At 44.7% G+C, this 22847-nt stretch overlaps 1 protein-coding gene across 2 annotated transcripts; it reads left to right on the top strand.

Moving 5' to 3' along the window:
* Positions 1 to 5188: 5188 nt before the first annotated feature.
* Positions 5189 to 19393, top strand: LOC119395703 (mucin-16). 2 transcript variants are annotated; one of them, XM_049416752.1, is made up of 2 exons: positions 5189 to 5248; positions 12402 to 19393. In XM_049416752.1, the coding sequence occupies exon 2, from the start codon at positions 12469 to 12471 to the stop codon at positions 16507 to 16509; it is 4041 nt and encodes a 1346-aa protein (XP_049272709.1). In that variant the 5' UTR covers positions 5189 to 5248; positions 12402 to 12468; the 3' UTR covers positions 16510 to 19393. The 2 variants fall into 2 exon arrangements, with proteins under 2 accessions (XP_049272709.1, XP_037518641.1); XM_037662713.2 differs by lacking the exon at positions 5189 to 5248 and adding an exon at positions 7603 to 7890.
* The last annotated feature ends 3454 nt before the right edge of the window (positions 19394 to 22847 follow it).

A 22847-nucleotide genomic window follows, 5' to 3' on the forward strand; every position in this document is an offset into this window, starting at 1 on the left:
ATAAGTGAAAGAGGCACTCTTATGGTGAACCTATCCGTGTTACATGTCAAGTGACAAGATGCTCTGTGATATAGCAAGAAGACAAATAAACGTTGGACAGGCAGTTGCTATTTATTGAATTGCAGAAGATCTGCAAGCTTAAGCATTTCTTCCAAGGTTGCCCATGCATGAAGCAAAGTACCTTTTCACGTGTTTGTAGCTTCACAGCAGAAATGCTGTTAGGTGGTTTTACATATAAATCATTATATGAGTACTGGTGCTTACTATTTGGTATCGTACACTTGTCTGGCAAGGCTAGTGTCAAATAATGGTGTCCACGAGACCCGACAGCAGAATTTCGCAACACTGGCATTGGATAAACGATGCCGTAATATTGGGACATTGAATAATATCACTTTTCTTATTGTCTACATACACGTGCATATTTTCACACAGGTTAGAGACATGAGGCCCATCTTGTTTTAATGCGTCTCTTGTGCATCCACGCTTTGGTCAGAAGATGAAAAAGCAGTTAACACTGGGGAGCAGCAATACACATGAACACTGAGGCAGAACTTCATCACATTCTTATCTACAGCGAAAATGTGACAAATGTCAAATCAAATCAAATCAAAATCAAAATGAGTTTAGTAAGACGTGTATACAAAAAATGCGTACATAATATTTGGACCAATAGCCTATGTGACTAGTAGCTGGTCCAATAGAGAAAATACATATAAGTTAGCAAAGCACATGATTGGTCATGAAAATGTGATATGCTCATGTACTAAACTTATCCGAACCTTTCATAGGCACTGATAATAGCGCAGAATCATCAAATGTAACCTGTCACTTTTACTTTCTAACAAGATAACTGCAAAAGAAAATGATGGAATGGCTTCATTACAATGCATTGATTGCCTGTAGACATGTGATGAAAAGGCCCTAAAACTTGAACCTCCTCTCAAACTTTCAACTTTCACATCATCTCTCACGCTTGAGTTCCACATCAGTTCTGGACACCGAATGAAAAACCACATCTGAAGATCAGCTTGAGATAAGCAGATGGTTGTAGACCGGCTTTTCACTGTTACATCTGATTCAATGCGCTGACGTCTCTGCAATTCACCAGGAATTAAACCTGCGCCAGAGAGATAAATATTCATTAGTCCAAGGTTAATGCTACTAATAACTGGTGCAATATATGGTGCATCAACTTCAATACTAATAAATGCAAGCATATGGCCAAATGAAGAACACCGGGTAGTGTGCTTGCTTATATACATTACAAAAGAACTCACAGGGTTCGTTATGCATTGCCCTGAGACGACTCGAAGGGGAAAACCATCCGGTGTGGCTGTTTTAACATGCACTTCATACCGCATCAGTAAACATAAGTCCTCGCTAGCTACGGACATCAAAAATATCAAAACAAAATTTAGTACCCTGAAAAAATACATTGTTGATGTGCAGTTGTACATAAAGACATGTACACAGCTAGTGAAGTTTGCCTACTCCATTACTATTTTCTTTCCAGAATTCTCAAAAATGACAAAGATTGCAGTACGTGTATCCACACAAGCGCATGCATGCACCAAGAGTGCGGGCACGCAGGGTACGAGATCACTTCATCTTGGCAACTAGTTTGCTCTCAGAAGACTTGATGGCATTCCTTGGAAATAGTAAATGAAATCTGCTACTTGTTGGCTCGTGTGCAGGGATCAACCTTTGCTCAGACATTGGTGCACCTATATGGAGGGGCAGGTAACCACATATCTACAGCTGCCCCGGCCTTTCTTAGGCATCGTGAATCAGCTATCGTTTCCTGCCGACAGTGTAACCAGGGCCGTAACTAAGGGGGGTTTGAGGGGGTTCTGACGCCCCCCGAAATTTTTTCATGCTTTAACTTTCCGGGTGACACAAAAATACTTGCACGCCTTCACAGCGACAACCAGTTGCCAAAGTTAGCCGTTCTACATGCAAACACCCCCCCAAAAAGAATTCCTGGGTACGGCCCTGAATGTAACAGATTGTTTGGTCCCGACTACAACCTTAAAAACATCACAAACAAGAGCTCATCACAGCAGGTAAAATGGTGAAAAAAAAATGATAAAGTCAAACAGCAAAGATAAAGACACACAGTGACACAAATGACCAATTCATATCGCAAACTAATCATGATGTGGCAGAGTGATAGCAAACTGCACTGAGTGAATGGGCCTCATTGACGCAGTTTCAGTGCTTTTTATGCATGCCATTCTCAACGTGCATCTGTTGCATGAATCCTGTACATGCTCCTGTACATGCCCAAAAAAATAAGAAAATGTGACCAGTAACTCACTGTACAGCATGGTTTGAATAAACAGAGCCTGTGTCTTGTGCCACAGGGTGAGTAAGGATAAGGAGGTTAAGCAGGGCTGAGCCTGGTTGGCTGCTACCCTGCACTGGGGAAGAGCAGCCACGGGGTTTCAATAGGCTAAATTCAAGGGCCTTTAGGGACACACAGCAGCATGCCTAGTAGAAATTCTTTGCTATAACAATGTTTCTAAAATAATATGGATATGCACTAGGAGCACAAAAATAAATTGGATTGGAAATGTCCAGTCTTGATCACCTTAAGTTCACAACAAGCATTAAACTTCACAGTAGATCATTTTCTTCAGTTGACTCCTTTTACTTAAGTTTTTGGCAAACTTGCTTAAAATGTATTGGCGGACTAGTTGGTTCAGCAAAGTGTTTGGTTTCACCATGAAGGTGATGCTTCCACTTTTCCTGAGCAACTTAGCATTGGCCGAAATAGCAAAATGGCAACAACTGCTTTAGATTTTTTTTTCCCTCGTGTTCACAATTTCACGCTTGAATACATTTTTTGGCTGCCTAGGGTTGTCAAGCTTTTCCCGTTTTTGAGCTTTGACATGGATTTAATTGGATACGAATTAGACTCATGCCTGTAATGAATATAGCCTATAGCAAATATCCTATAACGAATATAGTCACCATCTTTGTTTACACAAAGGAGCAATAAAAAGCACTGCATGTGAGTCAGTCACTGAGTGTCAGCAGCATGGTCAGCAGTTTTAATAAGTTACTTTTTTGGCATATGGCTCACACACAGCATTCCTTCTTTTTTTCTTTTTTCAGCTTTGGCTGCATAAGGACAGCAAATATTCGTTGAGCTACAGAATAAACAACTTCACTTTGTACACCACTTGCCTGACAGAAAGCTACAGATAGAGGAGACAAAAACAGCGTAAGTGCTGGAGGTGAAGTCAAGTCACCAGGAGGTAAGTTGAGAGAAGACGGACCAACAGGTTGGCAAATGAAATGAATGATGGGACGAGGTCTAATGGGTGACCAAGTGAGAGAAGCTATCGTTGAGTGTGGCATGTGCCCTTGGAGTTTGCCTGAACCTACCATAGAAAGCGCAGCTACCATAGTCGATATTAGACACCATATGTCAGGAAATTTGAGAGTTTTCAAGGAAAGAAAAAAATTCCAGGACTTTCAAGGGCTTTTAAAATGTACTTCTAAAATATCAAAGGTTTTCAACAGTTGTGTGTCGTACCCCCTGGTTTTTCATTCGACACTGTACAGTGAGTCATGCCATTTGAACCTACCTAAATGTCAACATTCAAAGAAAGAGGAAGAATGCATGCAACACAATGCATTAGAAAATTACACTTTACTTGACATGCCAATAGAATTTCACCGTTATCCGCATTGTGAGAGTGGCAAAAGGAGACGATGCACGCAAACCAATTTCATGTTCAACAATTTTGGCATGACATTTTCTCTTTAAAGTCCCGACATGGACTGTGCACGAGCCATAAACTATGCAGCTATCGCAATGTTTTGCAGGAAGCTGTAATATGGCAATTCTCTTCAGATTCTGTGTGCCAATTCTGCCAACTATGCAAAGAAATGATTTTTTTCTCCCAACATGATGCCTACATTTCACAGGCTAGCTCAAAGTGCCAGTTTCAGCACTTTGGCGAAAATGCACAATGAAGCTGTAGGAAGAAATGCAGGCATCAGTGTACTTGTTCATTAAGATACCAAGTTGTAAAGTATCTTTTTCAGTATTTGTTGGCTTTGCTCCTTTCCGTCTGCTGGTCTGTAGAGTGGTTGAGGCATCTGCAAAGAATTGGAGTGTGTAGAATATATACATATATGCATACAGATTTCAGTTGAATAAAATTGAAATGGCACTATAGAGCACACGACAGATGTCACAACGCAGTCTGTGTATCAACATGCAAACTAAGTATCCGTACAGAATTTCCTCTCTACCAACTCACGAACCTGCTATGGTTTGCTCCTTCTGACGAAAACATATCCGGCCCCAACTAAACAATGCGCCACATCACAGTCCGCACGCACGCCCGACGGCTGCGCCCGATTCGCGCCACAAAGGAGAACCAAATACAAATGTGGCGGTGCGCGCAACAAACGCTCTCAGACCACAACACAGGGCTACGGCGGACCACTTTTTGGTTCAATATATTCCTGGACAAAACAGTCGAAGCCTGCGTTCAAACATCAACAGAACTCAAAGGTAAATATTCGGTAGATATATGCCTGGTTGGGGACAACAGAATTTTATGGAAAAGAGAAGAACTCCAACAAAAGTTTATTTTGCGGTATCCGACGTTTTAAAGCCTAGCCGGCTTCTTCATCGGGGGGCGAAAAGGGCCGAGATACGAGTTTTTGTAGGTACTTGTCGGACAGTAGACGGATGGCAGGTCTGGTTGATTTTTCCCGGCGTCTGCTGCGAGCAGTTATCCACGGAGACACTGCCCTCCGTTTACTGCCAAGGCTTATGACAAGTATCTGCAAACTTCGCATCTAGGGCCTTCTCGCCCCCGAGAAAGAAGCCGGTCAGGCTTTCAAACGTCGGGTACTTTAAAATTGAGCTTTGCTTGAAGTTTTTCATTACATAAACTCCCCCCTTGCAGTTTTTGGAGTTTTTGTACTGATGCTAATGACGATGGAGCTTTTGATAGACGTATAATAAAACTCGTAACAATTAAAACTATACGCTTGCCACAACATTGATCGCCATCTTTTGATTATTTAAATTAAAAATTCTGCGTCTTCATGCGCTCAAAATCACCAACAAACAATGTCGCGAAACTAAGTTTCTTGATGATGATAACTATTGAGTTTCGTTTTTGACGTAATCTCAGCGGCGCAGGCTGGTCCCCATCTCACCACCATCATAACATCCGTGCCGTCCGTACAAAACCGTCATGGAGGAACGCGCCTAACGGTGAGCTCTCTCGGGATCATTTTCGATGCTTTGCGCGAGTGAGCGTGCAGTGTTAACTCATCCCAGAATCAGCACCGCAATCGAGAACTGCCACGAATATTCTATTGTTTCTATTCGCGAGCAGTTGTACTAGTTAGGTTTCCGGCGATGCACCAAAGATGCGGAGCACATACATTGTTATAGCTGCACCCCCAAGGCCGCGCTTCTGCTGCAAATTTTCGAAACAAGGAAATATTTAAATAAAATATAGATGCACATTTAAGATACGTGTCTCGCGAACCGTAACATTTTTAAATGTCGTTTTGTGCAGCGCACGAACCAATGTTTTCTGAGGAAAAGGTCCAGAGGAGAAGAAAGAACCTTTCTCTGAAAAGAAAAAAAGTCATGAAGAAAAAAAAAACAATCAATAAAAATATCGTGCGCTGTGCTATCCCTCGTGAACCAACTCGTCCACTCTTCCGCCCTCGTATATATAATCGTTAAACACCTTTTCGCTCTCTCTTGTCGTGATACTCCGCGCCGCGCACGTGTAGATGTTTTGAACGAAACGCATACCGCAGTGATATTGAGCATCCGGCATTCACATCAGTGGTGTTACAAACAGTAACACTGGCGTCGAAATTTGTCAGCTGCTTATCACTACGTGTGGATATGAGCTAGATTTTGCTCGATTATAGAAAATTTAATGTTGCATATAATTGTAACTAATTCCGCATGCATACTTTTAGCGCGCTGTGTATGCATTGTGAAACAGTACAGGGGCACAAATAATATATTCTAATGGCGAATAAGTAATACGCAGATGGATAATGAGCAGAAATTTAGGCAGGAAACGTAGTACGTACATTATTCTGTTTACGCTAAGGTGGCTTTTCTGCACGACTTGCAAACGCTAGGTGAAGCCTGCTTTACAAACAAGGGCTTGTTTTTTATGCGTAAGCTAATATGCCTACCCCATAACGATACCTGTTTGTCCGTAGTCGCTGTAAAGAAATTAATGTATAAAACGAAATAGATCCGAAAGGAAAGAGTTGGCGGGTGGTGGGTTTTGAACGACCTCAGAAAAGCCGATGACATTTGGGGCAACGTTACTAGTAGGCTGTTGCTAGGGTTACGTCCAGACGTAACTGTAGTCACCGCTATCGTTACGTCCAGACCAAAGTCCCTAGATTTTTCCCTGTTGAAGAGCAGGGAAAATCTAGGGACTCTAGTCATGTGGCTTTCCACAAACGTGAGTACATTATTTTCCTGTTGCTCAGTGAAGGCCCTCTGCGCCCTTCGGGCGCGGCAACCTAATCGTGGCTTCGCCCTCGCTTCGCGAGTGCGGCCATTTCGCTAACGCTCAATGGCCGGTTGGCAGGGTCACGGTCACGCGCTACTGGCCGCTGTCGCGGCCACGCGCTGTTTAGCCCGCGCAGCCTGCCCCTTCGGGGCAGGCGGAGGCGTACGTAACCCAAGAGCCGCGTCGCGCTTCTCTGGCAACAGACTTCAGCAACACCTCAGACAAAAAAAAAAAAAAAAAAAAAAAAAAAAAAAAAAAAAAAAGCAGCAGCAGCGAGGTTCGAACCAACGTCCTCGCAGTTCCGAGCACGACACGCTAGCCGCTGCGCCACCGAGGCCAATCGGTTCGGTAGGTCTAACGGGCTCTATTTGTATTGCCACGCTGGACGTAACTTTTAAGACTCGTTATTCTTACGTCCAGACGTAACTGCAACGGCTCGTACCGTTACGTCTAGACGTAACGCTAGACACTCCCTTACTAGTAACGTTGATTTGGGGAACCTAAAGATTTTAGCCGCCGTAACACGGGTCGCGCATTGGGAGAAAACAGTCAAAAGCATGCTGAGAGTGTCCAATGCTAGAAAACAAATGTTTGGCCTACAGTTCTGAAACGTACAAGCTTCAGGAGCTTTATTCGGGCCGACATCGTTCACATTTTCCTTCGAATTGAGCTGCCGACGCTTCGTCGCGTCTTCCATGAAAGAACATGGATTTGCCTAAACTTCGTTCTTCTGGATTCGGGTGGCTGTTTAGGATCGTTGCGTTGTAAACGCGACAGTTCGCAATGATTATGCGCGTGTATTGCATTAATACTATCACCCATAGCAATCGGGCATTTAGAAAAATACGATCGCTTGTCCGCTTCAGTTTTGTGAACAAAGGTAGCGCTGGCGTCTGGAGCAATATGGCGATATGCCTGTCTTCTGCTACAGTTCAGTGCGACAACCGTGTCTCGTAGCCGTTTAGCGAGTTACCTTTGCTGGTTGCAATGTACGCAATGTATGCAGTTAGAGGAGTAGTGTTCAGGTTGCTTTTGCAGCGCATACATCGACAAATACACATCAAATGATAGCTTAAAGGCAATGGACGGCGACCGAATAACAGAACCCTTTCTCGTTCGCATTCCTCCATGCTCGTTCGCAAGAGAGCCACGTGATCCCCGCGCAGCCAATCGGAGTCCTGGAAAGCGACGTCGTGGTTCGAAAGTTGATCGAGCGGTCTGTTTGATGTTTATATATCGTGGTCACGCTCTTTTGTCCCTTTCGTTGGAAAACGGATCGACAACGTGCGAATGGGAGGAAAATCTCGACTAACGAACGCTCTAGAAGTTCAACGGAGTCGTGCAGTACGTACGTAGAGAGGTGAGTGTGATCAAGGGCTGCAGGTGCTGCAGGCGTCGGTTCGCGAACGCCGTTGTGGACTTGCAGGGTGTATCTTCTTGTCCTATAGTATAAATAAAATGCTACGTACAAAACATGCTGCCCGCAATATAAGCGAGAGGCATAAAAACGAGTGAAGACGATCTTAGCCTCCTTATCCGTGCGATTTTTCGTATGGGGAGCCGCCTCTGGCTGGTTTTGCATAACGGTGTCGCATGGTGCATTCCAGAAGCCGATTAACCCCGCTTGGGATCGAATTTCTGAGCGGTGATTGGCTCCTCTGCGCGACTTGCGTAAATGAGCTAATCATAAACAAGATATTCGTTTCGTATCCAGCCCGATCGCGACCACAAATGACCGCGTGACACCGGTCACATCACAAGGTGCGATTTCCCTTGCGGTTCCGTCCGTGCCCAGCTGTGGCAGAAGAGTTATCGACTGCGCGTGAAATTGTTTCCCTGCCTCAAGCGAGAGCAAAGCAGGCTGAAGCGCTCGAAAAGTGATCGGATATATTGCAGCCCCGAAAAAATTGCACAGTCAAGTCAGTCCTGCGCAATACCGCAAGACATGGATTTTTTTTTTTTTTTGCAGCAAAGCTGTTTATGGCTGGCGTTCCGTGTATCTTTCTTGTGCGTCAACAATAACGTATGTACCACACTGGGCAGACCCCCACTACTCACCACTGGTCCACTACGAATGAAGAACAGGCGGCAAACACCTGTTAAGATCGTGCATGAAACGGCAAGCCAGACAAGGCGACGTACGGGGCGAAACGGAGAATGTGGCAAAAAGATGCATGCTGCCCAAAATAAAAGGTCGAGTAGAGGGACTTTCTGGACAGACATTTCAGATTTAGTTGCAGGGTGTGTGACCGGCTTTGGTTTAAAATTATGTGTCACCTTTGTGTCGTGCGCTAAGCAGCTTCGCTGGTCATCCACTTTCACAGAGTGGAATGGCGCACATTTTATTTTTCTATCTTTCTTTTTGTGGATGAAAATTTTTCACAGCCGAAGAGCAGGGCATTCCGGGCGCCGAACTGAAAAATGTACTGGTTCAGGTCTGGTTCGCCAGCGAAAATTCCACGCAGAATCTCCTCTGGGAGTAGTATTAGTGATGCATAAGCATTTGCTGCTATTCATCTGCTCATTCGTTGTCACATCCTGCTTTGATGAGGCAATTAGTGCAGTCTTCGTACCCGATGACATCCAGTATCGTGAGTGTCCTGTGTTGCGGCCTTCCTTTGAATGTTGCTGGGCAGCGTAGCTCAGTATCTTTCCTCCTATTTCTTGTGTATTGATGTACTTCCACCTGTACAGCACCTTGATATGGTTCAGATACATTCGGCTTCTACAAGTGCGGCTTCTCATTGGATCGGCTTACCCATTTAATAAAAAAGTTATCCGTGTTTGCAAACCAGTTTGGCAAAGCAAACTTTACTTTTGACATGTTGCACAACGTTAACTTAAAAGTGCTAATCTCCAGCCAGCACTGCTGATCTGATTGCACTGATATATCCAGCAGGACTTGTATTTTGTAATTTTTCATTGAATTTCCTCTTTGCTCCCAATCGTGTTGTACCGAGTGCATGATAAACCAGCAAGTTTCGTCAGGAAATGAAAGGAATAGGATCTTTGGCAGATTATAAACAATGATCCATGTTTCAACATAAGTATCAGTGAAACTTTGTGAAAATAGCCACAGCAGCCATTTTCATAAAAATAGCCATTTTATGAGCACTGCATCGCGTGATATGTGTGATGGATCTATATGATCTGTCTCCCACGCTTCTTTTGATTGGTCATTTTTCTGAGAAAAGGTAAAACAGTACAAATTTATGTGTATGTTTGAAGAGCAACATTTTTAAGCCAGCTCACCCACCAGTTCTAGAACATTTCATAGCACCCTTGAACCTAATAGCACTAGAGAAGAACAACTGCCGGGTATTAATTGAAATGACGTGAAATGAAAAGTTTTGTCAAGTGCTCTTTACATAATTTGTCCAACACATGTGACGTGGCAGGATTACATCTGGTGCCTGATTACATCAAAGTTAACGATAAGAAGATAAGGTGCATCTATTGTGGAGTGCAGTGCTCATCGAGTTAATGGATGAAAAATCTTGCATCATTTTGAAGGCATGGTGGGACTGGAGGAATCGTAAATTGAGGCAGCGAATTGATAGGCTGCACAAAGGCGAGACATGCTTACTGCAGACATGCAGTGGGGGACTGTTTTTCCTAACTGGCCCCTTTAGTGTGTTTGCTTGGGCTCATCTGTGCGACAACAGCAGTGCACCAGAATCACTTAGATGAGTCCAACTTTGAATCAGCCTTGCCATGGAGTCTGCGACAACTGTTGGCTCTTGCACTTTGAAATTGCGGTTACAGCGCGGGGGAAGACACGAGACAGGGACCGATGAAGACGAGCGCTGACTTCCAACAAAAATTTTATTGTGAAGAAGAAGCAAGTTTATGAAAAACAACACATGCGATAAAACCGCATGCGATAAATGCCCTCCGAAACATGAAGCCAACATGATGAAGCACTCTAATACAACAAAGCAGGAACAGCCCTGTCAAGAAGAACAAGAGCGCATGTGTGGGTGCAAGGAAGCAAGTTCCTTGTCAGTTAAAGCTATCGAAGGCTTACTAACAGAGTCACCTTCAGCGATTGCTGCAGCTTATATGATTAGTCTTGTGTTCTCGTTAGGATGCCTTGCTAGTATAGCCGTCTTTTCAAAGAACGGAACACAGCCGCATTGTGCACAATGCACACCAAGAAAGCCCTCCCTCCCTCTCCTCACTTTGTTGCTGTGTTCCTGCAGTCGGATGTTCAGACATCTACCTGTCTGCCCTTGCCCCTGTGCTGTAACCACAATTTGAAATGGAATACCAACTAGCCCATACTCACATCTTGCACTTTGAACTGCTTCATTCTGAATCTTGATTATTTGTTTTTCGGTTCAGTTCGAGTTTGGGTTCGGATTCCCTTCGACAGCCTGTGAAATATTTGGAACATCTGTGTTATGATGGCGAGGCATGAACATGAACAAAGCATGCTGCATTTGAAACAAGCTTTCCTGGGTGTTCAACAGTTTCGCAGCACCAAATAAGCGGACATGGAAAATGTGAAGCTATCGATTCATATGCAGTGATAATCTTCCCGCTTTCAGCAGTATAACTGCTAAGTCACTGCAGCTAAATTAATCAGTTACAAAACTCCACATGATTGTACCAACAAGTGTATCAGTCTGTCTTTGTCACAGGTCTGCTTTAGCACTAATAAGTACTAACATGTTTGCAAATGCAGTCTACCTCACCATTCACGCTGTCTAAAATTGCACCTTATTTTAGCCTATAAAAGCCACAGCAAGGCTGGAGGCCTACACCAAAATGTCTGGTACATTTGATTTTGTTCACATCTTGGTTTTTGCTGATTTCTAGTCATTTCGTTCTATTCAGATAGCTGTTACAGTGGATGTCAGTAGAAATGTATTTCGTCTGCCAAAAGACCTTACTCATTTTTTCTGTCTGCTATGAGGCAAGGATGAACATTGGTGTGTTCACTTGAATGTTCAACATTCAGAAATTGAAGGTCGCGGGATCGAATCCCAGCCACGGCGGCTGCATTTTCGATCAAGGCGACAATGTTTGGGGCCCGTGTACTTAGATTTAGGTGCACATTAAAGCACCCCAAGTGGTCGAAATTTCAGGAGCCCTCCACTACGGCGTCTCTCATAATCATATCGTGGTTTTGGGACGTTAAACCCCAGATATTAACGTTCAGAAATTGCAGCTGTGTAGCACCTGATGGATTCGGGGCTGTTTGCAGTATTCCCCATGTGTTCACATCTTGCAATATCGCCACAATCATGTAACAGTAGCTTTATTTGTTTTGCTCAAGCCTAATCCTATAATATCCTGTCAACACAGGGCACCAGTCTCTACTAATAAGTCTGCTTAGTCACTTTGACTTGTTCTTGGGGTATGGAACTTCATATTAGAAACAGAAAAAAAAGAACACTGACCAAAGTAGTGTTGTCAAAAAGGTTGATGTTCTGGCTTCCATTAAAAGCATTGTTCAGAGACTTCCTTGTGGAAGCCCTCTTGAAGGCAACAGTCTGGTCGGCTGTGTATTTTTACGTTTCCTAGTTAAAGCTTATTCTCCTTCAACACATGAGATGTTCAAAAGCAGAACATATCGTAATGTGACACTCCAGTATGCGTGTCACCTCAGACCTGAAAGAATGCCACCACAGCCGTCGGTGAGTTCCAGTTTCTAAAAAAAAACTACATTCAACAGTTGGCACTGCAGTTAATGCTTGGCTGTGTTGTCGTGATGATGAGCCTAGATTTTATGCAGAACCTGGCAGTATTCCTCAATCAACATTTTTAAACGGTCATTCACAGTTCCATCACTTAGGTTGTCTACTGTCAGCAGGCTACATGGTGTACCATGTGTGATGACCCATGTATTGTTTGTCCATTTTGCAGTGGCCTGCTGCCAACACGATGAACCCTGGCCAACAGTTGCCAAGCATACCGCACTGTTGCTGCCTTCATGGACGTGCTGGTGGCATTGCTCCTCCTGTCCAGCCCATGCACTGCTGCACCGCTGAGTACCACCATTTCCCCAGATGCTATCAACCTTCAGGGGTCGAGCTCGTCAGGGGCAGGACTCAACACCAGTACCGATGGCCGCCTGTCAACATTCACTCCACCGACAAAAACGACAAAGTCAGCTAATGATGCTTCCTTGCACACAGCGGACAGCACAACTGCCGATCCTCATCAAACTTCAATATTGCCTGCATTTGTCCACCACATCACTGAACAGAGCTTTACGAGGGACACGGATTTGTCATTGTCGAAGACGGTAGGCAGTGAAGTTGCTCAAAGCTCATCAGATGACAATAACTCCACAATAGCCTACCTGGAAACACAAACATCTGTGGATGTGCTTAGTTATGAACTCAGCTCGCTCAAGAACAGGTCGGGGGACAGACAGGTGAGCACATTGCCTGGGAGCATGCCTTCAGTTGAAGTGTCAACTGTACTTCCTACTCAAGAAGAGCTGAGGCCGGCTGGTAAATTATCAGTTGTCAAGGTGCACGAGGCACCCTCACAGACTGTTGCTAAACAAGAGCTGACTACTTCATTGTCAGTTACAGTTCCTAGCGTTACCACTCACAACCAATTTGATAATGAAGAGCTGCAGGTTACAGCTGAAGAAAGACCAACTAGTAAAGAGCACATGAGTCATATTCTACCAAGTGCAAGTCCTAATGTAACAACTCTCAACTACTCTGCAGTACAAAGCCTGATGCGGTCCACTACGGTTGTTTATGCAGTCGCTGCCAATTATGATGTGCTAGACGTTACAGCCACACCGAAGACTAGCACACCTCTGCCTCAAAACAATGATGTGCAAGCTCCAGTACCTACAGCAACAAGAATTAGTGAAAGCAACAGAACAGAAGACGTTGAAATTCAGTTAAAGAGTCTTGTGTCGACACAAGGTCAGACCATCCAGCCTCCTACCACAAGTTTTACATCTCCTTCCTTTTTTTCAAGTGATGACTTACAGAGCAGAACTTTATATAAGAGCTCTCTATCCAACATGCCACTACCAGCATGGAGTGAGCTAGTGAACTGCACGTCAGTGAATTGCACAGAGCAGTCAGTTGAATTAACACTACAGCAGCCCTCAGTATGGAGTTCTTCTGATATGACTACGGCTACTGCAGTTGAATATAGCACTACATCGGAGCAAAGTACAAGCCACAAACCAGATGATGGGGCCACACTGCCTCTTGAGAATACTGAAACAAGTACTGTCACAGTACTGCCTGTTCTTGAAGACAGGACAGTTGAGCACAGTACTACATCGGAGCAAAATACAAGCCAGAAACCGGATAATAGTGCCACAATGCCTCTTGTGAATACTGAAACAAGTACTATCATAGTGCCTATTCAATACTATGCAGTTGATCATAGTACTACATTGGAGAAAAATACAAGCCAAAAATGGAATGAAAATGCCACACTGCCTCTTGAGAATACTGAAAGAAGTTCTGTTACAATGCTGCCTATGCTTGAATACAGTGAATACAGCACAGTTGAGCAGAGTACTAAATCGGAGCAATATACAAGCCAAAAGCCAGATAGTGCCACACTGCCTCTTGAGAATAATGAACCAAGTACTGTCACAGTACTGCCTATTCTTGAATACAGCACGATTGAGCACAGTACTAAATTGGAGCAAAATGCAAGCCAAAAACTGGATGACAGTGCCACACTGCCTTTTGAGGATAATGAAACAAGTACTGTTACGGTACCACCTGTTCTTGAACACACCACAGTTGAGCACAGTACTAAATTGGAGCAGAGTACAAGCCAAAAGCCAGATAGTACCACACTGCCTCTTGAGAATAAAGAACCGAGCACTGTAACAGTACCACCTATTCCTGAATACAGCATGATTGAGCACAGTACTAAATTGGAACAAAATACAAGCCAGAAGCCAGATAGTGCCACACTGCCTCTTGAGAATAATGAACCAAGTACTTTCACAGTACTGCCTACTGAATACAGCACAATTGAGCACAGTACTAAATTGGAACAAAGTACAAGCCAGAAACCAGATATTGCCACACTGCCTCTTGAGATTAATGAACCAAGCACTGTCACAGTACTGCCTACTCTTGAATACAGCACAGTTGAGCACAGTACTACATCAGAGAAAGATTCTAGGCAAGAATCGGATAGTGCCACACTACCTCTTGGGAATAACGAAACAAGTACTGTTACAGTTCCTATTTCCCTGGATTACCCAGAGATTGACAACACGTCAGTGGCAACTTTTTCTCTGCAAACCACTGAGACACTAGCCAAGGTGACAGAGATTCCACCCACTCCCATTTCTGCTGCCACCTCAGCCTACTCAAGTGAAGCATCGGTCAATGCAGCAACACAACTTGTCAAGATGTCCACAGATGCAACAATGATTTCGGAAGAAGCCAGCACATCAGAAAGTTTCTTTGACACATTTTCTTTGGCACCGAAATATGATAGAGCCACAGTGGTGATGCCATCCCATGGTAGACCACTTGCGGCTACATCAAGTACTCCAGCAGGTGTGGTATTAGGTACATCAGATTTGGGAGATACTGTCACTAATTCCGAAATTCCAGATGAAGATAGTGCAACAGAACATAGTGAGGCAAGTCCAACAGGCACAAGTAATACTGCAGGAACTTCAGGAGTGATTGCTGGCACCACTACTACAGATTTGGTGGGACAGCAAGTACTCCCAGAGTTAAGAGATGTTCTTGATGCGAGTGAGCCAACATCAGCTGAACATTTTACACCCTGGGAGGGAACTGATCCTGTTCGTAAGCAGCTTGAAACTTTGCTAGCTACTGGTGCCGTCACGGAAAGCAACATGTTTGCAGGTTTCCCACATTCATTAAGTGAGGAACTCGCTAGCACCACTTTGGAGGTTACAACTACACTACCTGCAAGCTCTTATAGTCCAGCGGGGAGTGAGCCAGTTTCACCTCATACTCCAGCCATTGCACCAGAAGGAAAGTTGACATCACCACATGTGCAACAGAGTACCACAGAGAAGAGCTCTGTTTCTACAGCTTTGCCTTCTGAGCTGCCAAGGCATGGAATCCCGGAAGACGGCACTTCGTCAACCTGCGTGCCCTTGGAGCCACCGCGGAGGCCGACGCACGAGTTCCGGCTGGTGTTCAACACCTCGGCCGAATTCTCCTGGGAGCAGGTCGAGGCCCTTGAAAAGCGCATCCAGCACTTTTCCAACGACAGCGCTTGTCCGCGCCACTTCGCACGCACTGCATTTACCCTTGGACCCCCACACGAACTCAGCTGGACTGACCCTTCGGCCAACGCAAGCTGGTGCGACCGCGGAGCTGTAGACACCCTGTTGCACGCCATGCGCACCCGCACGGGTCACCCAACGCCCGAGGTGACGAGGGCCTTCTACCCTGAGTTTAAGGTCGTCACTGTTGAGCTACATTACCGTGGCGCATGCATGGACCGCCGAGGTATGGCGCCGTTCCCCATTGCAGCCACAGCCATCGGCGTTGTTCTTGCCGCGGCACTCATTGCGGGCTTGGTCCTCTGGAGGGCACTGCGGCTGGTGCCCTCACGTTCACGCAAGCTCAACGTCACCAGCAGGTCCTCCGCAGTGCCTCGCGAGTCGTTCCATCTGAAGCAGCGGCGGCCCGTACTCCTGACAGGAGAGAACAGGGCTGGCAGCACCAATGGCACTCCAAGCAAGAGCCCGCACACCAAGCCCAACCCACCGTTTGTGGTAGACACGGACTTCTGCTACATCAATCCCAACTTCTTGGAGGTTGTCAAACAGTCGCCGCCACCTCCACCGCCATACCGAAAGTCGCTCGACAGGCGCAGCCTCGATGCCGTGCTCCCTGCTCCGCCCCCGAGACCACCACATGGTCCTCACTCATCTCTCGGGAGTCGACGACGAGCTGAGCACGACGAAGGATCGTCGAGTTCGGGGGTTGAGTCGGACGCGCAGCCATCGGGGGAGGCCAAATCCAATGAGAGCAGCTGAAAGTGATGAACGATGGCATAGCAGCATTTCAGACACATTCCAGTCTTCTTGTGAATAATTCCATTCATTCAGCCCGTCCTCAGACAACATAAACCCAAGCTTTCTCTTGGCACCAAAGTTTAATGTGGCTGTTATCAAACAACGGTGGAAAGTTGGGCAAGTTGGTTCAAAACACTGCTCTGACACGTACAGACAAGAACAAGTGCTGGCTTCCAACTGAATTTTTTTTATTAAAAACAGGTGAACATGTGTCATCGAAAAAACAGTAGAAAACACGTAAGCATTCCCACCATTGCCTGCTATGCACGTGTAAATGAGATCATGAAGCAAGCTTAACATGTAGCCCCACATAACAATGTAGGTGCAATAGCTCTGCGGCCATAAGCGCCAGAAAAAGCCATATTGCATAGTGTAAGCAACAAGGACACATGCAGCTACATTCAATTCGCAAGAAATTGTGTTGCTATGCATATGCCATAAAAACAAGTACACGCATTTTCTGCCAGCTCATTGATCCAATCTACACATTATATCATTAAGCTCATGATTTCATAGCTGCCGATACTAGAACACATCCTGTCAAGTGTTCACATATTGTGTCCGTGCATTAAATCTAAAACAGCGCAAATCGTAATTGCTTCCAAATTTCTTATTCTGCACAGCCCTTGGTGTGTTACCTATATTTTAATTTGTGACAATAAATTAAGTGTACTTCAAATGAAAAATGAAGAACCCCGGTGAGATGTTTTGGGAGATGAATGGGCAGTCCTTGTGATATGCTATAGCAGGCTTTGCATGTTGTATCTCAACAGCATCTCAGTCATTTTGCTGTGAAATCGGAGAGACCTACAAGGGCTTGATCACTGCTTTTAGTGAGCAGACATACATGAAAACAACTGCGCTTAGCTGATGTCTAAGCAAGTAGACAAAGATACGTCCATGTCCAATTGTAATCTGCTTTACACTCCATACCGAGAAAGTCGACTTTATTGAAGGAAAACATCATTTCATATACTATTCGTCCTGTTTAGTGTGTTGGTCTTGTGTTACTGCAATGTCTGATTTTACTTGCTTCTGTAGTGTAACCTCACTGAATTCATGCTATGAGCTTTGGATGTGCTACTCAACATTGTGGGGAAATTTTGTACGACTTTCACTGCCACTATATTTTTCTCATTGGGTTGCACACATGTTGCATGCAGACAGACTTGCTGCCGTCTTCTCAAAACTAGAGGTATGACACCGAGCGAAGTGTTTCAAGAGTTTATCAGCATTTGTACTGAACGTTGCATGTGCCAGGCATACTTTAGCAATAACGTTAGCAGTAATGCAATTGACACAAGGAATTACGGGTGTCTCTGTTGTCAGTTCTCCTGTCTCCATTGTGTCAGGGCTATGGTTAGTAGTGTAGCCCAGTAAAATTCTGGACTCTATGTGAAATAAAAGATGCCCGTACAACTTGGCAATTGCGTTACACGGGGCATGCAAACCTTGGGTAAATTTCTTGCCACTTTCATCCACAATAAATTGGAATTGGCAAGTAAAAACTTTGCTAAAATAGTGAGCTTGGGCTGAAATACAGCGAAAGATTGTTCTGCTGGAGTAAAATCCTTGTGTTTTTTATTGCCAACACCACGTAGAATGCATTCCTGCGATGGATGAAACAGTCAATTAATTTGCACAAACTTAATATGAAACTAAGGGTAATTAACACAACTGCAAAGTTCCACCCCTTAGTGAAATTTGATGGCCATTCAGCCTATTTGAATGGCTATGTGTACCTGTCTGTATCATATATGCAACATTCTATACTTACTGCTACTTCTAGTACACAGAGCCCAGTGTAACATATGACATACAGGCTGTGTGACATTATCTACAGTGACACGATCTACAAGTTCATTGTACATTTGGCAACATGTGGCTTTGCCACATGCTTCACCACAAACGCTGCAACTGTAATGTGCGCACACCCCTTTGTTGAGAGGGAGTATTCTTATTATATGTAAAAGTTTGAATGGCATGTAAGAGATTGGTTTACTTTTACAGGCCTTGTCAGCGATGCTTGTCCAGTGAATTTTGAAAGCTGTGCATGGTATTTGCTTTAGTGGCATTCACAGGCATGCGCAGGGGAGGGGGGGGCACCCCCCCCCCAGTCATCTAAGAGGGCAGGGGGTCTGAAAGTCTGCCCCATACATTGACTTAATAGGGAGGCGGGGTGCTGCAATGTCTTTGCCCCCCCCCCCCCCCCTGAAGGGGAACCCTGCGCATGCCTATGGTGGTATTCAACAAAAGTTTCATGTAAAATTGTGTTTGTTCATCATGCACCAATCTTCAAAATCACAGACATGCTCAAGGTTCTGCGACTGCTAGGTGACACAACTTCGCTCCTTTGCAAGTACTTTGTTGCTTTCGGTAGCATACGCTGTAGACTCTCTTGCTGACTGTCATCCCCAGTGATCACCAAGAGCACTTCTGTTGCGTACATAGAAAGTCATTATGTGACGCACCAGACCACAAAGCCAGCCACTGATGAAAGAAACTGTTCATGCAAATAATAGATTGGCATTTTATGCCAACACATTCAAGTTGCACACCGGTATATCCTGCTTTTAGCATGCTACAGCAACCACCAATAAGAAAACTTCCCGTGAAAGTGAGAAGCTGAGCCAACGTGCAGTTGTAATTTCACTGGCCGGCTTGTACTAGGCGCTGCTGTAGATGCTGTACTGACGACTATGCATTCCAGAGCTACTTTATTTCCATTCACTAGTCCCTGTGCTTGTATTAGCAGAAATAATGTTATTTATTGAAATGTCTTGGAAAATGTGTGTTGTGTATTTGTGGCCTGAATGTAACTGAATAAATGTTTGTATATGTAGAACACTTTCCTTGCGTGCTAGTAGCCTCTTCTCATGTTTTTTCACCTTCCGACATAAATATGCAACACTAAAGAGCCACTACAGGGCTTTCAGGTTCTGCTGCTCTTGGCCACCTAAAAGCTATGTGCAACTCCTCGTTTTGTTTGTAGGTGTCACGCATGCATCCTGCATGTACGTATACCTGTAGTGAACCAAGTCCATCACTTTCCAACAGCACTGAAAAGGCTCTTGTAGACATGCAAAAACTAGAGCAGACTAGCAGCACCAGTTACACTTGTGTCTACTATATCTCATTTAAGAAAGACACAAAAGGGCAAAGGCCTTTGCAAGGTGTTCAAACTGGATGCAAGACTGCGGTGTGGAACGCAGGTCTGGCAGCAATGCTCGTGGAGCAGAATGCTCTTGATGTCAGCGATCATTGTGCTGAGCAGCTAATGTATCTGGCACAGTAATTGACTGGGGGTTTGTTGTCTGAGCTCAGTACCGTGCAGTTGCCGTTTCAGACGCAAGGGCTGTGATGCGGTAACACGAATGTTCAGCAGGTACTTGAGCTTTGTGTACACGTCGGTTACAGATGGAGTGACAAGTAGATCCTGCACACCATCTGCTGTAGTGGTGGAAGGCTGCTGACCATGTTGCGATATCTTGTATGGTCTGCAGTAACGTAGTGGGCAATGATTCAACATACAGAAACAGTATAGTTCTGGGTCGGTGGTCGAAAATGACGGTAGCTGCTCATCGATGGCAGACATTGCTGGTGCATTGGCTGGCGCATCCATGGCATTGATGCACTTGTCACTAAGCCTTGTCGCCATTGCGAGTCCCAACCAGACAACTGGTTTTGACAGTGGTCTGAGGTTAGGAAAAATGCTAATTTATGACCCGCTAAAGGGAGCATAGCTAAGGAATGGTGTGGAAAGGGGAGGCCACCCACTTTACATTAGCACCCACTACCAAGTGCCAGGCAGGTCGGTGTATCTCTTTCCGCATGAGAAAAACCAGTGGCTTCCCAGCAATACCGAGAAGCGAACGTGGCCGATAACTTTTGTGTTGGAGGTGAGTGCAGCATCATTTCACCACCACTGCAGTTACAACTGTTTTTTGTTTTTTATTTTTTTTTCATCTCAGAGAGGCAGCGCTTATTCACTCCATAGCGGCCATACGCGATCTGGCTTTACTGTGCAAGTAAGAGAAAGCTGAGGGAGTTTATAACGTTGCCCTCTTTTTTTTTTGTCAGGAGTGAACACGACAGATAAAGACGTACTTACAGTAGCACTAGTACCATGCACCTAAATGAAGCATGAAAATGGTGTGCAGGCTCTTTCTCACTAGGAGACATTGAGCATTCCAACTTGCAACAATCGCCTAATGTACCAACAGCAAATGCCTTTCATTCGTGCCCCTTTAACGACATGAAACTTACTACTGGTTACCTGAACAATATCAGAAGCAGGGTTGCCAATGGTGGCTACTTTTCGCCAAATTGGTGAATTTGAGAGGCTCGTGGCGACCTAAAATTATGAATGGCGACATGGCGAATTTTTGGCGATATTCGGCTCAGGTCTCCACTGAGTTATGCATCCTAATCTCAGTGTCTTCCCAACGAATGAGCGGCAACATTCTCTGTATATTTCTCGGTTTTATACCCACGAGTAGAATGTGCACATTACGCGTCATTCGGTATGTCTGTCCTGTAACTCGTGTGTATCTCCTCAATTCATCCAGATGCAGGAGGCACTGGAACGTCCCCCAGCGACATTCTAGCAAAATATAAGTAAGCGGACTGCCTTGCAAACCACGAGGGTGCAGTGCTTGACTATAACATGGCTTTAGGTGTTTTAAGCTTCTCTAAAGTTTCGCTTCTGAAGGTGCTAGACAACGGGTTGGCCGCGTGTTCCGACCATATGTTCCGTCAAAGCTTCTGAATAGCTAGGTGATTTATTCACTGTTGCAGTACCCCCAATTCAACTCGTAGACTGTTTCGGAATAGCGAAGAGAGGCGGATACGCGGCTATTTGTGTAATCAAAAAACATTTATTCAGGCATTTTCCACTGCTCTCGGTGAGCGTGTGCAATGAAAACAATTGCTATATAACATTTTACATTGTCTACCTGTTCATTAATAACACATCGGATTGACGCGTGTAGATATAAGTGACTATAAGAAGAGGTCCGTGGCGTCCGGTACCAATTAGTTCACACTGAAAAGGTGTAAGAATTCTGTCGTTACCTTCAATAAACCTTGTAATCCTTTTAATTCATATAAAAGTAAAAGCTGTCTGCAAACAACGCTTTCAGGGTTTTTGCCCAAGGTTTACCACACTTTTACCTTTGAAACTAGCGGACAAGGATGGAAGGATATCATGAGCGTTTAATTCATTCACCCTTGCGCCACCACGCACATCTTGCAGCTAGTCGGAGAAGCAGCACCATGCACTCCCCTGGTGAAGCGGGCGATATGACTGGCATTGAGAAGCGTCAATATAATTTAAGGGTCTTGGATGGTACTGTATTCTGCGGGGCTATACGTGAGTGGAAATATTTATTGCTAGGTATGCCGCACACATGTAGAATGGCGACTTTTTTGGCGAAATTTGTAAAAAAATGGCGACTTTTGGCTACTTTTTGTTCGTCGTTTGGCGACATTTACTCGAAAGTCAGTGGCAGCCCTGTCAGAAGTGGTTATGACGCTTTAGACTTTTTTCTCAATAAAACAGAAGCATAGCTGCTGTCACGCCATCTAGAGTGTAACTGGCGCTTCTGGCTATCAGTACTTGCAACTAGAGCTGTGCGAATAGCAAAATTTTGGGTGTGAAGCGAATTCGAATAATAAAGATTGAGTGCGAATCGAATCGAATAATTTCGAATAATTTTCGAATATTTCTCAAACACTTTTCGAATAATTCGAAGTGAAATTACAGAAAAAGTTGCAGAGAATCCCTAAGTATGTTCTTGTGAGATCGCAACATGAAAGTGTTTCTTTTCGCTAGGTTGACGAAGCGCTGGTGGGGTCATATTTCATAGTTGTCTTTCTTATCAAGAGTGAGGCAATGTAGAGGCCGAATTGTATTTATGTACATGGTTTGGTGCAACCAAAGTGTTGCCGACAACACTTTACACGTGATAGGCAGAGATGCCATTTCCTCAGCCTCTCCTCCTCTTTCAACTGCTGTGGAAGGCCAACTGATGTGGCGGACAAGGGTGTGCTCCCTTCAAGTCCGGAGTTCCAAATCTGCCTCGTAGACGTACGATATACAAGAACATCTGAAATTTTGGATGCTAAAAAGCTTCGGCGTCCGATTTTTCGGACTTCCTGCCCAAATTTCAGGTCCAAAACAGCATTAATTGAGCCCCAACTCTGCCACATCTTTCATCTCCATATTGGAACCAGCGTTTTCTTGAGTTAATACATTTGCGACCGTAGCGGAGCTTGAAAGGCAGCTTTGCCGCAATACG

The sequence above is a fragment of the Rhipicephalus sanguineus genome, chromosome 6 (assembly GCF_013339695.2).
Source record: "Rhipicephalus sanguineus isolate Rsan-2018 chromosome 6, BIME_Rsan_1.4, whole genome shotgun sequence".
In the NCBI taxonomy this organism is placed as follows: Eukaryota; Metazoa; Arthropoda; class Arachnida; order Ixodida; family Ixodidae; genus Rhipicephalus; species Rhipicephalus sanguineus.

Bases quoted from the DNA above. Each gene is read 5' to 3' on its own strand.
- LOC119395703 (XM_049416752.1), top strand. From the start codon at position 12,469: ATGGACGTGCTGGTGGCATTGCTCCTCCTGTCCAGCCCATGCACTGCT.